The sequence below is a fragment of the Antedon bifida genome, chromosome 8 (genome assembly GCF_963402885.1).
Source record: "Antedon bifida chromosome 8, ecAntBifi1.1, whole genome shotgun sequence".
Taxonomy (NCBI): Eukaryota; Metazoa; Echinodermata; class Crinoidea; order Comatulida; family Antedonidae; genus Antedon; species Antedon bifida.
In genome coordinates, this window is record NC_136233.1 from 8,662,590 (window position 1) to 8,679,490 (window position 16,901).

General features: G+C 33.5%; 1 protein-coding gene across 1 annotated transcript in view; it reads left to right on the plus strand.

Moving 5' to 3' along the window:
- LOC144850530 (uncharacterized) overlaps nucleotides 1-5,077 on the plus strand; it is a 29,713-nt gene extending 24,636 nt beyond the window's left edge. Inside the window, exons 42-50 of the mRNA XM_078707817.1 lie at nucleotides 111-297; nucleotides 777-953; nucleotides 1,314-1,465; nucleotides 2,138-2,341; nucleotides 2,553-2,724; nucleotides 3,316-3,535; nucleotides 3,867-3,956; nucleotides 4,142-4,198; nucleotides 4,396-5,077. Of these exons, the coding sequence (XP_078563943.1) occupies nucleotides 111-297; nucleotides 777-953; nucleotides 1,314-1,465; nucleotides 2,138-2,341; nucleotides 2,553-2,724; nucleotides 3,316-3,535; nucleotides 3,867-3,956; nucleotides 4,142-4,198; nucleotides 4,396-5,077 (1,941 nt within the window). The remainder of the gene's footprint in view (nucleotides 1-110; nucleotides 298-776; nucleotides 954-1,313; nucleotides 1,466-2,137; nucleotides 2,342-2,552; nucleotides 2,725-3,315; nucleotides 3,536-3,866; nucleotides 3,957-4,141; nucleotides 4,199-4,395) is intronic.
- Nucleotides 5,078-16,901: the final 11,824 nt, after the last annotated feature.

A 16,901-nucleotide genomic window follows, 5' to 3' on the forward strand; every position in this document is an offset into this window, starting at 1 on the left:
TGATTAAGATTACCTCTTATTTCCAAACCATCAATAAAAAATATTGTAATTTTCAGAATCTTTCACAGTTTCTAAAATTTATTTGAATTATCTATTTATGAATACTAAAGGTTTGTAAAACAAGTCTTACAAAAACCGAAACAGGTACCAGAAGAAGACGTGATACCAATTCATACAACCCACAAAGTTATTTTAGTAAAGAAACACTTTTCACTGTCGCTGTTGTCGACAAGAACGCTGTGAACGATCCACCAGTAATTATAATGCAAGACGTCTTAAAAATACACGAAGATGCGGGTAAGAAACTTGTTAATACTTGCGTTTATTTGTCAAGAAATATTCAGCTTCTTTTTCTTCCATTTCATTAACATTTGTGAATAGTTTTTTTAAGTAAGCTAAAACAACCTTGTGGAAAACACTAATCTGGTGAATTAAGTGTTGTATCTATTTATTTATTTATTTATTTATTTATTTTATATATATTTGTCCTCAAGCTTAACTGGAAACTGAGGAAATTCGGAAAATAAAGTTGTTGTTATTATTTGTATTTTGCTGCATTGTGTTTGACTTGCCATCTAGCGTTTCAAGCATACATGGGTTTTACACAAAAACACAAGGAATCTCCCAATCAATTTGTAACCATTCCACAAAAGTCCCCAGTGATTTAATTGTAGCAAGCATTTGTTTTCTTAAGTTCAAAACTGTGTTTGCGTTCCTTTTTCTCAATCTCAACTGGGGGTAAAGTAAATTTACGAATGAGTTATGTTTAATTTCAGGAATTCTAGAGTACCAAATACACGTCTCAGATTCTGATGATGATCCAGTTGTTTTGGAACTAGATTCTAAGTATCCAGTAACAGAACTTGGTGAAATTGTGGAGTTAAGTTCAGACGGTTTCTTCAAATTTAAACCTTGTTTGGATTGTTATGGACAAGCAGTTATATTTATCAAAGGTGTGTATTATACTTTGTAATTATATTAGTAATTTTTTGTTATATATGTCATGTGTGGTAGCTTTTTCACTTTTCTCATTTTTACTGTCTATAGTTTTACATAAACTACTGTATTAGTAATGTAATCCTTTCAATGCAACAAATACTAGAATAAATTGCCTAGTATACATAACAGATCAGCATCAAGAAATTTTCATCCAAATTAAAAATATATAATTATTAAATCCACTCCAATGCTGTTCATAAAATGTCCTTCAATGAGTTATTTTTGTTTTGTTGTGTCTGTTGTCCTACATAAGTTTTTACTTTGTAGGTTTTTTCACTTAAATATGGTTTTCTTTTTATTTTGACAATGTTCAGCTGTTGAAACTCCAGAGAGTCCATTTATAGAACCACTATCTTCGACCAAGAGTTTTGAGATTGACATATCATCTGAGCATGATCCACCAATTGTGTACTTCTGTACAAAGAAAACAGCCAACACACCTGCTGTCAATCAAAGATTCTATCAGGTAAGAATTGTTAGAAAACAAGTAATCTGACCAATCACAATCAATGGTTGGTTGTATGTCTCTTCAAAAGGAGTTGTGCCTTCTAAAGCTTAGTTCCCACTAGGAAGCAACGCAAAGACGTAAGCACAACTAATTTGACCAATCATCGAGCTATGAATCATAAAAAAATATTTCTTGTGATTGGTCAACTCACATGCGTTGAATTTATGCCATTTAGTTTATGCCATTGGTTGCGTGTACACCTTTTTGTTGTATGAACTATGCATAATAAAGTATCTAATACCCTTTTCACATCTGCATAAATTGTAACAACCTGTTGTAACCAGGTTTGATCTCCTGACTTATTACACGTTTTCACACACGCATACACATACGTGAAATCTCGGGAGTAAAGAAGAGTAGCGTGCTATTTGATTAATATGATTGGTCAGTTAATACCAGGGCAATACACACGCGCGGAGTGAGAACTCGGAACATCTTGGAACAAAAACACAGACCTCTTGCTGGTGTGTTTTTTTCCAGAAATTGTCTTCACACTATGCAAACCTGGTTACAAGTTGTTACATTTTGCAGATGTGAAAAGGGTATTAGAGACAGTACCACTAACATCCTGTTCAGACTGCTCAATTCTACTCAATGTATTCAGATCTGTCATTGTCTGCTTATATACAGGTAACGATGGAAGAAAACACGGACACTAACATTGCTTACAGTGATTTGATTGGCTATGTTGGCGCGTATGATGTTGATTCAGATGACCTGTTGAACCTCATGTTCCAAACGCCACCACAAGGACAATTCCATATAAAGCCACCAGGAAGAGGTGTACCACCAGCGAATGAAGACTTGTGTCAAATACAGTACCCTCATGCAGAGGTAAAAAATATGTTATATATTTGAATGGATTCTGTATTAATGGTTTATTTATTTTTTTTTAAAGACACATAGTTTACATCTCCCTGCCACTTTACATTCTGTATTTGGGCATATTTTCCAGTTCTAGTGATAAAACATGTTGAATACTACATCCTTTGTTGCCATATATATTTATTATTATTTATTCAATGCATTTTTCTTATTTTATTAGAGTTTGATGACCTGGGTGTGGACAGAGGTTACGTATAAGCCAAATCCAGATTTCTACGGATCTGATTCGCTGTCAGTGTTTGCACTTGACAAGGACGGCTTGTATTCAAAAGTACTTGAGATAGATATTGCTGTTATGCGAAACCCCTGTTCTGTACATGGAATATGTCAAGGTAAATCATAGAAATGTTTTTGTGGAAAATCCCGGAACATTGTACAAGTGAGCTCTAAAGCTTGGTTTCCACTAGAGATGCAACACAAGGACGTAATGCAACGTAAAGGATTTGTGATGAAATATTCAAACTGTCGCTTGTCATTAGTCAACTCGCTTGCGCTGCATCTACGTTCTTGCATTGCGTCTGTAGTAGGAACCAAGCAGTCTATGATTTGAAAGGAGAAAGAGAACCTATTGTGTGTCATGTCATTGACATGGGCTTACACATAGACTGGCTGGTGTCTGCCTTCTTTCTGACAAACGATTTAAAACCAACTTAAATTTTGTATTGTTTGATTCTGGTACTGAGTCTCCAAAATGTATTTTATAATTCTGATCTATTGTATACCATTTTGAATGTCAATTATGCGATGCTTTAGGATTTTTACCGCGGAGAAGAACAATATAACAGGGGGAACTCTATAGAATGATTACGACTGTTTGACGACATTGATCTTAACCAGTTGTCCTATCATGTGAGAGAAATTTATTTTTAAAAGCTTTTAACGTTTGTTAGTATCGTTTATTAGAAGTAATGTATTGTTAACAGGGGTGTTTAATGACACAAAGTGTGAAGATCCTAAACGTAAAAATGGATTTGATGGATACAATTGCTCATGTGAATTCGGCTGGCAAGGAGAATACTGTGAAAGTGATCGAGATGAGTGCCAACTTGATGAACCGTGTGCTAGCCCGTATATATGCACAAATGAACCAGGTGGTTTCCGCTGTGCCTGTCCACCTGGAAAACCAAATTGTGATATGGAAGCGTAAGTACTACTTAAAATCAGCGTAAGCATATTCGTGTATATTGCTTTTCGTCTACGTTTATGGCTGCAGTGTCCGTACTGCGTGAAAAACACAAGTTCCTATATTGTGCGCAATATTCCTACTGATGCGACGTATTCAAGATTGCCAACATCCTTAATTAATAAGCGTAAGTAATACTACTTGAAATCAGCGTAAGCATATTAGATTTGTGTATGTTGCTTTTCTTCTACGTTTACGGCTTCAGTGTCCATACTGCGTTAAAAATGCCAACATCCTTAATTATTCTGTAAGCGGAATGTATTATTAAAATGTATCAACATTTACATACAGGTGGGTGATAAGTTTAATAAGCCTGACTGTTGGTGCAATTATATTCGGTAGCCTTGCAGGTATTGCTTATTGGTATAAGAGAAAGAACAGGTAAGTTGCTTTATATGTAGTGTTCTTAACAATATTATAGCGTTATCAAAATATATATTATCCATGTGATTTTATGTATGCGATTAAAATACAAATATAATAAGCAGAAATGTTAGAGTAGACTTTAGGTTTATAGTTAATTAAGTTTTACTTTTGTTAACACGATGTTCATACAATTTATCTAGTAAAATAGACTTTGCTGAAAGTGATGAAGATCATATTAATGTACTACCTATGGATAAGTAAGTATTAAACTTAATGGAAAAACCTTTTAGTATGGTTATACATATATAAAGACTGTAGTAGTAGTTGATGTGATAATACAAGTTATAAGTCATAGTCTACTAGTTATTTTGAATTGATATATATAGGATAATTACATTTCTGTATTAAACTATGTCCGTCTATAATAATTAATACTATTTTTGTCTTGTTAAAGCGAAAGCCAAGTTCAGCTGGAAACATTTGATGGCAGCACTATTGAAGAGACTCAAAATGCTGAAACCGCTTTTCAGTCCAATATTGTATGTGTTCCAATAGAAGGAACTGGTCATATGAAGAATACAGTCGATAATACACAAAAGAAAAATGTCACTAAACTAAAGAGAAATCAAGTTTCGCCACAACCACCTAAAACAGAGAACGAAGACGGAGAAAAAAAGTCTCCAACTGACAAATTTAAAAGACCAATGAGTTCTCCAAGAAATCAATTCCTAGCTAATACCGATGTTGATGATGATGCCATAAGTTTAGTGTCTTATGTGATAGATGGTGATAATTTAAGTCACTCAATGGATGGATGTGTGTCTCAGAATGAGCTAAAGGTAGCATTTTCTCCTACTGAAAGATTACCAAAGAAACAAGTCAGAGTTGTTGGTATTGGAAAGGTTTACAATGATGTTGAAGAATTTGTGGATGATGGAGAGGTAGAATCGTCTGGGGAAGCTGAAAAACCTCACATGGCATCTGAAGAACTTCAGAGAACCACTCCAGTTGATTCCATAATCATTGCTGCAACAGAACCTGAAAACGATCAAATAGCATCTGAAGAACTTCAGGGAACCATTCCGTCTTTACCTGGGTTCATTGACGATGATTTGATGACTGAGGATGCTGTTTAGAAACATATACGCCAACGAGAGATGCCAGCTTACTAGAAACCCAGCTACAGTAATAGTGGAGATGTTATCATGTCTAGTCTCATTTATAATAGTTTATTTGATTTGATTTGATTTGATTTGATCACTTTATTTCAGAATAAATATTCCATATATACTATATATACAACAAATAATACAAAACCGGAAAATCAAACTAAAATAGGAGTTTTTCCCACTTAGTGTAGAGATTTGAATATCGGAACAAATAGTTTGTGGTAAATTAAAACAAATTATGATGTATGTGGTGACATTGAAGTTTTATATTGGAATTTTTATGTTTAACAGTACTGCATTATGTGCAATTAATATCCGCTGTGCGGCAATTGTATTAGTGTATGTATAAATTCTGATTATGTCTTAAATGATGGCAGAAGTTAAGTAAGCTATCTGACTTACAAGTCAACATTAACATAGATGGAGAATCAATCTCTTGTAAATAGTGATATGGTGTGATATTAGATAATACTCTTTTTCGATAATGTAAAATCTAAGCCTACTGTAAAGAACAAAAATATAATCATAAACTATTATAGTAGTGTACTGTGAGTAGATAGTAGTTAAAAATATATATTACAAAAATATAAAAAAGTATCATAATTTAAATTTATTTAATTCAAATCACTGAAAGCAAATAATAATAAAAAAAAAAAAAAAAAAATAATAATACCAGCAAGGTGGGTTATATCCAATACGGTTCCACTAAGTAAGATATTTTTATGCATTATTAGTGTATTAAAAAATATATAAACTATAACTGAAATGATATTTGATTGAAATTTAGAAAAAATGTATCCACGTATTTGAAGTAAAATACAACAAGAGTTCATACTTTGATATGTCATAATTGTGGAATTGAAATTGAAAAATAAAAAATAATGAATCTGGAAAAGATGATGTGCTTATAAAATAATTTAAATAAAAATGATGTCTAAGACTACTGTATTGTATATTATCACGCTGCTGCTCTAGCCAGCTACGTCCCATGAGGACTACTCATTCATAAGCTAAAGCAAGCAGCAGTTATAGTATCTAAGGCCGACAGTTTTGCGACTTTGTAAACTCGACTATAATTTATAGATCCCAGCTGCTGGACTCAAAAAACGTATGGGAAAAGAGAGTCTATGAAGGCTCACGGTTGAATAATTTTGGATTATCGCCCTTTGATTGGTTGACGCGAATCAACAGATTGGAACAAATTGTATCCTATTATAAACAACAACTTTACTATGGACTGTAATGATCATAATTCAATGATTTAAATCTGACGGCCTATAACAATATTATATAGATTATTATAATATCGGCCTAGATTGACAGTCAAATTGAATTCATAGTAAATACCGGCCTATAGGTTGACAGCCAAAATTAATGTTTGATTATTTGACAGTGAATTATTGTATATAACATTAGAGTTGAGGGATGGGGAAGAGGATGGGAAGAACAATTTTTAAATATATTCTCTATCCACTCAGTAACGAAATATTGTTTTAAATGTTTTATAGGCCTATTATATCAATAATATACCACTAAACACAGTAAATTTACGATTTATAATACTTTTTTAAAACTGTCCTGTTATAGTCGATTGAAATAGTAAAGTACATGTAACGATACACCACTACAACGTTTATATTTTTTATAATTATTAATTAATACAAAAACGTTGAGAAGCAACTGTCAGTAATCTACCCACAGTCACAGTAATAAATGTTTTTTGTATATTTTGTTTATATATATCTAACAGTAACCACATTCACAGTAAGACCATTTTGATTCAAATGGCGACCAAAAATGGTTAATACGTACAGTATTTACAATATTGTCAAAGTATTGCAATACTTTATATAAGTTTTATTCTCCAAGGGCCCATAAATTTACCTACTTGTGTTAAACCAAGGGCTCATAAATTTACCTACAAACTGGGAGTCTGAGAGATTGAAATGTTCCATTCAAATCGGCCTGTCTTCAACATTATGATACTGTACTCGAGCTGTTCAACCGGTTTTCGGCTATTAAAACAATTATCGTAGGAGGAGATAGGAAAATGCGAAGTATCCTCGTATTATTGTGTGCAGGTATTTTTCATGAGGACATCCATTAGACAGAAAAACACCCCTATTTGGGGCAAATGCGTTTTAATTGTCAATAAATAATTATCTAACTAAATTTAATTAGTAAAAAGGGTTACATCAGGTGGTTACAATCAGTACCGAGATTCTAACCAACTTTATATACCATCGAGTAAACATTCTAGAAATAACGCGCGATTTACCGAAGTTTGCCCTTACGTAAATTTATATATAGATACCGGCCTGGTTAACAACAAGAACGAAGTAATTATTTATTGAACAAGACTTTACAGATTACCGTCTCTAGCATCTCAATAGGCCTACTGTATTATCAGCAAATGTTTTCATAGACTCTCTTCTCGTGCTTAGTTAGTAAGTGTATCATTGTTTCATTACCTCCACCAAGGAGGTTATGTAGTCGATAGCTTGTGTCTTTCTGTTTGTTTGTTTGTTAACAGGATTACTCCTCAAAACGTTATGGCAAGATCTTTACAAAATTGAAAGGACCACTCGATTTAATTTTGGAGGCAATCCGGACCAGGATCCTAATTCTGGACCACTTTTTAAAATTATTTGCAGACCCTGTTAATTTTAAATGATAACAATTTTCAAAAGCCGGCGAGCAGTCTTAAAGTAACAAGTAAACTGAAATTGCACTTCGTTTTCATTGCAAGAGTTATAATTTGTGATTTGTAATATTGAAACATAATTTGATTTAATGTAGGCCTACAGGTTTTTTGATACGCGAGTAGATTTTAAAAACTGACACTATTGTTAGTTGAAAGGCTGGCTACATAACCATTGCACCAAACTCGCGGCGTACACATGGTTGTAGTGAATTAGCCTAATCACACAAGGCATTAAGACAAATAAAGTATATACCAGCAGAAACCCGTGCTCCGCATGGTCTTTTTCTACCTTAAATATGCGGTTATATACTATGCATGGGCAAGTATAATAACAGCGCACTCTGATACAAGTACTTTGACAAATTATTAAAATAAAAACAAATTGTATCACGAATAACATTCGGAACTACTGTATTTACGGCCATTGATTTTTTATACACTATCCTTTCACTTTAAAATATATGTAGGCTAAAAAATAAAGCAATAGTACAGTGGATGTGGAACTTTAGACTTTACTTTTGACTGTTCAGACTTTACGAAAATGAAAGACGATAAGGAAAAATTGTGCGGTGTGAATTAGATGATGCGTGCAAACACATAACGAAAGTATAAAATGCCAAAATATATTATTTTGGGTGTTTTTCGTGGTGTATTAATTATTTGATACATAGAGATGAAATAAAAAGTGGACAAAAATCGAATAAAAAACACATTCATTTACATTTTATTTTTATTTCACTGATTTTGATATTTTGCAATTGTTTTTGTATGAAAGATTTTTTACCTACTTGCTACTTTGTAATTAAATTGTGGTCTACCAGTAACCCACACGGTGTTTCTGCCTTAATAATAATTAAGGAATTAAAAATTAATTAAGGAAGTAGTTCGGCTATCTTTCACATAAGGCATCCATTTGGATTCGTTTTATTTGTGTGTGTGTGGGTTTTTTTGTTGTTAATTTACATTTTTTTATTTCATGTTTTTTTTTATATTTTGCAATTTTTTTTGTGTGAGGTTTCGTATATCTTTTTTGCTAGTTTTGTAATTACACTGTGGTCTAATTTTGATTTTTAGCTTTAAGCGGTGATACACAACAATTACACATGTCGCGGATTCGAACTCGAACGTACTAAGCATTGATATTAATGGCCACTGTGTTTTACCGTGATTTACATTTTACAAATTCACAAAGTCTCACAGTTGTTGTAAAAAAAGCTCATTAAAATTGTTTTCATGGCTTTCATAACTACAGACGTGTATGTCTGTATTTGGAAAGAGTTTCTGTCAAAAGCGATCAAAAAAATTATGTCTATATTTAATACTTTTTACAGTAGGGCCTATGCATAATTAATTTTGGTATTATTTAATACTTCATAAAAATTAAAGTTGATACCACAACTATAATTACACTATTAATATGATATCATGAATATGACAGTAGAAATCACAACAAATCTAAAAAAAGTACTGCAGTGTTGGACAATAAGAAACTTGGCTTCATTTGGTGAGAACAATTGTAATTAATAATAATTATTATTAACTTTAGCATTGTTGAAGTTGAATATTATGTGCTGTAAGTAAAGAGTGTACCTTGACGTTATCAGGAAGATGATGACCTGTTTCCATATTTTTTATATTATTATAGATAGAATAAGTATAGGTGTTAAAATAAATAATAATACTAATAAAATTGCCTCATGGTGTGACATAGCTAAATAGCACATGTCATTTTTGCAAATTTCATTAGATAGTAGTTCTCGGGTGGGACTACTCGAACCCACGACCTGAAGTTTACAATCTAATGAAATTTGCAAAAATTACATGTGCTATTTAGCTATGTCACACCATGAGGCAATTTTATTAGTATTATTGTTTATTTTTATATTATTAAGTATTCTCAAATGTACTTAGTATAAAGTACAAATTACGTCAGAGTAGGGCAAAACATCTAATTACTCAACTCCCTGACGCAAAAACTACAATTACAATCCTGTTGGTGCAGTACCCGCTGCTTACTTGAGCTCGAATCTAACCACTAGCCATCAGCGCAAGCTCGGTGGTAAAGGTATGAACGCCAGGCTAGTGATCTGGAGGTCGTGGGTTCGAGTCCCACCCAAGTATTCTCAAATGTACTTAGTATAAAGTACAAATTACGTCAGAGTAGGGCAAAACATCTAATTACTCAACTCCCTGACGCAAAAACTACAATTACAAACTTCATAATAATTGATATTCAGTTGGGCCTATATTAATACTACTAGCCTAGGCCTACAATATCTGCTACGCTAGTCATATTACTGTACATTGATATTCTTACCGTATTTATAAAAAAAAACCTTCAATTCAGGTATTGACTACTAAATCTTAATATGTTGTAATACAGTTATACATTGAAGTTCGTATTTGGCGCGTGTTGGAGCATGGAGCAGTCAATTAAATGCCGTCACGCATCATTGAGTTTGTTTACAAATTTTAATGGGGCCATCGTTGCTCAGACCGAGGGCTTATACCGAGAGCCGAATGAGTCCGAAACAAGCCGATGGAGGAACTCTTGTACGGAGAAAAAAATCGCTGGCGGTACACGACAAAGGAGGTTGCGAAGTATATACAGTGTAACATGGTCGCTGAGACGTCAAGTGACTGCTAGTTTTTGCCTTTTTTGTGTGTTTATCCTTAAAATTCAGGAAAGTGACATAGCCTATCTTGAGTGGCCCACCAATAAACATCAGTGTGCCTGTTACGGGCCTCGCATGAGTCCGAGCGGAGATAGGAGAAACGTCCGAGCGGTTTAATATATAAAGTTATCAGACAAAGATGAACATAAAAAATGCAGTAAAGTTAAAGTATATTTTGCTCTCTTGCTGACCTGTGTCTGTTCACCTTCATACCAAAACTAAAACTAAACTTAAAACATATTATCTTAACTATTTAAAAAACCCACCCTGATTCTGATTGGCCAACAATATTCCAAGTAGTTTGATAAGTTAGCCTTTTTCAAAAATTGAGACAAAATTACCGTTAACTTTGTCTGGGGCTTTTTTTCTAGGCCACATGGTACCATATGATATGTGTAACTGTAAGAGGAGTAACTAAAGGTTACTGGATAATAACCTCTATAGTATGAGTTATTATCACAGTGTCAAAAACGCGAACAATTTAGTAGCATTAATATATAGATACTGTATTGTTATTCGCAGTGGCTAAAGATACGGTACCGTATCCTAAATTTGAGGCAATCGTTGTACATGGCGGAACTAATGATTGTTCATCTGATGATGCTCATCTACTACAGGCTATAGACGAGTTCCATAAGTTAATAGAAGACGTCAAAGTGAAGGCTCCTGAAACAAAGCTCCTGAAACAAATCCACGTGCTGATGAAGAAATATTCCAGAAGAGAGTTGATCGATTGAATGTTAACATAAAAGAAATGGCAAAGGAAATGGATTGTGTGGTGTCTGACATTGACTTATCTTTTAAACTGTCAAACAATAAATGCGAAACATCTATTTTAAACATAAGTAAACTACATCTAAGTACTCAATAACATCAATGACGTTCACCAAATAATTAAAATCAGGAAAACTCATCAAGGTAAGAAGGAATTTCATCCCCGTTTACACCAATCACAAACAAAGAAAACAACAAGATGTTACTTTTGCGGAGAAACGAATCACGTAATGAAGAACTGTAAGCATGGACAGCCAATCAGATGCAGATCCTGCAAGCAACAAGGCCACAAGGAGAATCATAACGTATGTAGACAACATTAGGAGTTTGGCAAAGAAGATGATGCCGTACCCACCATGGGAAGCCATCTGAGCGGTAAAGATACTAATACTAACTTAAGTGTAAATAATGATAATATGTACAAATATAAACTAACTAATTCTTATGTTATTAACCATTCTTTTAATTTTGATTTATTGTTTGATGAATGTACTGATTGTTTCTCTTGTACTGATAATGCAAATATGGTGCAACCCCATAATTATGTTACCTCTGTAAATAATGAGAAACAATATTATGATGATAGTTATGTAAATAATGAACGCAATAGTTCACCCATAAAACGAAAAAGAGTTAGAAGAGGGGAAAAAAAATCTTCAAAATTGAATTCAAACATCAAAATTGCCTTTCATTATATTAGAGGATATAAAAGTAAGAAAAAGGAAATAAGTTATATAATCCAACAACAAAAATTTGATATCCTTGGAATGGTTGAAACTTTTCTAAATAATGATGAAGTCATATTACAAATTACAATTGGATTGGAAAAAACAGACAAAAAGGTGCCAAAAAATCACATGGGGGAATTGGATTGCTTATAAATAAAAATATTAAAATTTTGGAAAATGATCGTTTAAATTCACAATCAGATGACTTAGAAAGGTGTTGGACAAAGGTACAATTTGGAGGTAACACAGACTTTATATACCATGTTGCAGTTTGTTACTTCCCATGTGAAGGGTCTGCTTTCGGAACTTTTTATAATTAAAGATAATAATGAAGATGCCAAAATCATTATCCTTGGGGATTTTAATGGTAAAGTAGGTAACATGATTAAAGGGTTAATTGACCTTTGTAATAATGGTGAATTAACTATGCTTAACGCCTCTGACAAATGTGCGCGCTGGTACTTTAACTTGGGTACAAAAGAACCAAGCCAGCATTTTAGTAGTTCAATTAACTATGACTTTAAAGATTGGGATCCTAGTCGTTTATTAAAAGTATGTAATCATTTTTATCGTATTAAAGTTTTAATTATTGTAATTTTAAGATTTATCCTTTTGCAGTATGGTCGAAGCGTCCGCCAACCAAAGCGGCCGCCAGTTTAATATCGTCATTTGTATGGAACGCCATGTGCGCTTTAAACTTTAATTGTCGTTGTCAACGTCATGGCCTATGGCGAGTTGAGTTACAGCTGTATGTATGATCAAACCAATAAATATAAGCCAAATCATGTACTATCGAATCTTTATATTTCTATAATAATTAAGTTTGCCTGCCGATAAATCAATGTATATTTTATTTCATATTTTAATATTAAATATTATACAGATATTGCCTGCTTAGGCCTAGAGGTGAAATATAAGATTTGACATCCCCGAGGGAATGATATTATGTTCGAGGGAATATATATATCCCGAAGCGGCAGCTGAGGGATATATAATTCCCCGAGAACATAATATCATCTCGAGGGGATGTTAAATCTTATATTTTACCGATATAAAAGGCGATATCTGTTATATTATATAGCCAAGAACAAGTCTGCTGGGTTGGGTGAAGCTAGGCTAGGCCTCCTATTCTATAGGCCTAGGCCTAGTATTTGTATTGTATGTAAACAAGCCTCCTGCCTAGACACCTTACCTTGCGAAGAATAATATACAGATAATTACTAATTAATGATTCCTTGGCAAGAAAATATTCACTTAGGCCTAGGTCGTTTAAATTAACGAAGAATTTCCATCAATAAGCCTATTAATAATAATATTATAATCAGGTAGGCCGAATAAACAATTCATCGTCTTCTCTTCGAGGAGCTAGCCGAATCACCGGATGTTCAGCGCGTACTAGTTACTAGGTTACTACCGTGAGTATTGACCAATCACAAACGGTGTTTCATCACATTTAGGGAGGACTAATAACAAATGAGGGCGCTATGTATGCATAGTTTAAATAGTTTAGATGAATAATTTCTTCAAGCAAGCTGCATGGCGCAACGGTGGAAATGTTGTCTTGCGATGGAGTGACAATTCCACCCGAGTTCAAATCCAGTAGATGACTTTTGTTTATTTATCGGCAAACGCGAGTGTTGCCACACGAAAATTACACAGTCAATATCATCGAACTCGAGAATGTATATGTTTAATGACAGGGGACACGATAATTACGCGAAAATTAATCGGTCAATATCATCGTTCTCGAGGATATATACGATTTACGATCCTCGCAGCGGTAGTCATGTGACGCAGTTTCAACCAATCACGTTCACGTATTTACATAGGCTATGTAATATATAATACTATTACCTAAATCCAGCAGTATCGACACCAGCCAAAGAAACGCTTAAATTCAAAACCTCAAGAAACCCGCCTCCAGTACAAGAACTTAGAGAATTTGAAGATAAAATGCTTAATTTAGTACAGAACATCAAGTTTGAAGATAATAAATGCCCGAATGCAAGAGTTATAATTTGTGATTTGTAATATTGAAACATAATTTGATTTAATGTAGGCCTACAGGTTTTTTGATACGCGAGTAGATTTTAAAAACTGACACTATTGTTAGTTGAAAGGCTGGCTACATAACCATTGCACCAAACTCGCGGCGTACACATGGTTGTAGTGAATTAGCCTAATCACACAAGGCATTAAGACAAATAAAGTATATACCAGCAGAAACCCGTGCTCCGCATGGTCTTTTTCTACCTTAAATATGCGGTTATATACTATGCATGGGCAAGTATAATAACAGCGCACTCTGATACAAGTACTTTGACAAATTATTAAAATAAAAACAAATTGTATCACGAATAACATTCGGAACTACTGTATTTACGGCCATTGATTTTTTATACACTATCCTTTCACTTTAAAATATATGTAGGCTAAAAAATAAAGCAATAGTACAGTGGATGTGGAACTTTAGACTTTACTTTTGACTGTTCAGACTTTACGAAAATGAAAGACGATAAGGAAAAATTGTGCGGTGTGAATTAGATGATGCGTGCAAACACATAACGAAAGTATAAAATGCCAAAATATATTATTTTGGGTGTTTTTCGTGGTGTATTAATTATTTGATACATAGAGATGAAATAAAAAGTGGACAAAAATCGAATAAAAAACACATTCATTTACATTTTATTTTTATTTCACTGATTTTGATATTTTGCAATTGTTTTTGTATGAAAGATTTTTTACCTACTTGCTACTTTGTAATTAAATTGTGGTCTACCAGTAACCCACACGGTGTTTCTGCCTTAATAATAATTAAGGAATTAAAAATTAATTAAGGAAGTAGTTCGGCTATCTTTCACATAAGGCATCCATTTGGATTCGTTTTATTTGTGTGTGTGTGGGTTTTTTTGTTGTTAATTTACATTTTTTTATTTCATGTTTTTTTTTATATTTTGCAATTTTTTTTGTGTGAGGTTTCGTATATCTTTTTTGCTAGTTTTGTAATTACACTGTGGTCTAATTTTGATTTTTAGCTTTAAGCGGTGATACACAACAATTACACATGTCGCGGATTCGAACTCGAACGTACTAAGCATTGATATTAATGGCCACTGTGTTTTACCGTGATTTACATTTTACAAATTCACAAAGTCTCACAGTTGTTGTAAAAAAAGCTCATTAAAATTGTTTTCATGGCTTTCATAACTACAGACGTGTATGTCTGTATTTGGAAAGAGTTTCTGTCAAAAGCGATCAAAAAAATTATGTCTATATTTAATACTTTTTACAGTAGGGCCTATGCATAATTAATTTTGGTATTATTTAATACTTCATAAAAATTAAAGTTGATACCACAACTATAATTACACTATTAATATGATATCATGAATATGACAGTAGAAATCACAACAAATCTAAAAAAAGTACTGCAGTGTTGGACAATAAGAAACTTGGCTTCATTTGGTGAGAACAATTGTAATTAATAATAATTATTATTAACTTTAGCATTGTTGAAGTTGAATATTATGTGCTGTAAGTAAAGAGTGTACCTTGACGTTATCAGGAAGATGATGACCTGTTTCCATATTTTTTATATTATTATAGATAGAATAAGTATAGGTGTTAAAATAAATAATAATACTAATAAAATTGCCTCATGGTGTGACATAGCTAAATAGCACATGTCATTTTTGCAAATTTCATTAGATAGTAGTTCTCGGGTGGGACTACTCGAACCCACGACCTGAAGTTTACAATCTAATGAAATTTGCAAAAATTACATGTGCTATTTAGCTATGTCACACCATGAGGCAATTTTATTAGTATTATTGTTTATTTTTATATTATTAAGTATTCTCAAATGTACTTAGTATAAAGTACAAATTACGTCAGAGTAGGGCAAAACATCTAATTACTCAACTCCCTGACGCAAAAACTACAATTACAATCCTGTTGGTGCAGTACCCGCTGCTTACTTGAGCTCGAATCTAACCACTAGCCATCAGCGCAAGCTCGGTGGTAAAGGTATGAACGCCAGGCTAGTGATCTGGAGGTCGTGGGTTCGAGTCCCACCCAAGTATTCTCAAATGTACTTAGTATAAAGTACAAATTACGTCAGAGTAGGGCAAAACATCTAATTACTCAACTCCCTGACGCAAAAACTACAATTACAAACTTCATAATAATTGATATTCAGTTGGGCCTATATTAATACTACTAGCCTAGGCCTACAATATCTGCTACGCTAGTCATATTACTGTACATTGATATTCTTACCGTATTTATAAAAAAAAACCTTCAATTCAGGTATTGACTACTAAATCTTAATATGTTGTAATACAGTTATACATTGAAGTTCGTATTTGGCGCGTGTTGGAGCATGGAGCAGTCAATTAAATGCCGTCACGCATCATTGAGTTTGTTTACAAATTTTAATGGGGCCATCGTTGCTCAGACCGAGGGCTTATACCGAGAGCCGAATGAGTCCGAAACAAGCCGATGGAGGAACTCTTGTACGGAGAAAAAAATCGCTGGCGGTACACGACAAAGGAGGTTGCGAAGTATATACAGTGTAACATGGTCGCTGAGACGTCAAGTGACTGCTAGTTTTTGCCTTTTTTGTGTGTTTATCCTTAAAATTCAGGAAAGTGACATAGCCTATCTTGAGTGGCCCACCAATAAACATCAGTGTGCCTGTTACGGGCCTCGCATGAGTCCGAGCGGAGATAGGAGAAACGTCCGAGCGGTTTAATATATAAAGTTATCAGACAAAGATGAACATAAAAAATGCAGTAAAGTTAAAGTATATTTTGCTCTCTTGCTGACCTGTGTCTGTTCACCTTCATACCAAAACTAAAACTAAACTTAAAACATATTATCTTAACTATTTAAAAAACCCACCCTGA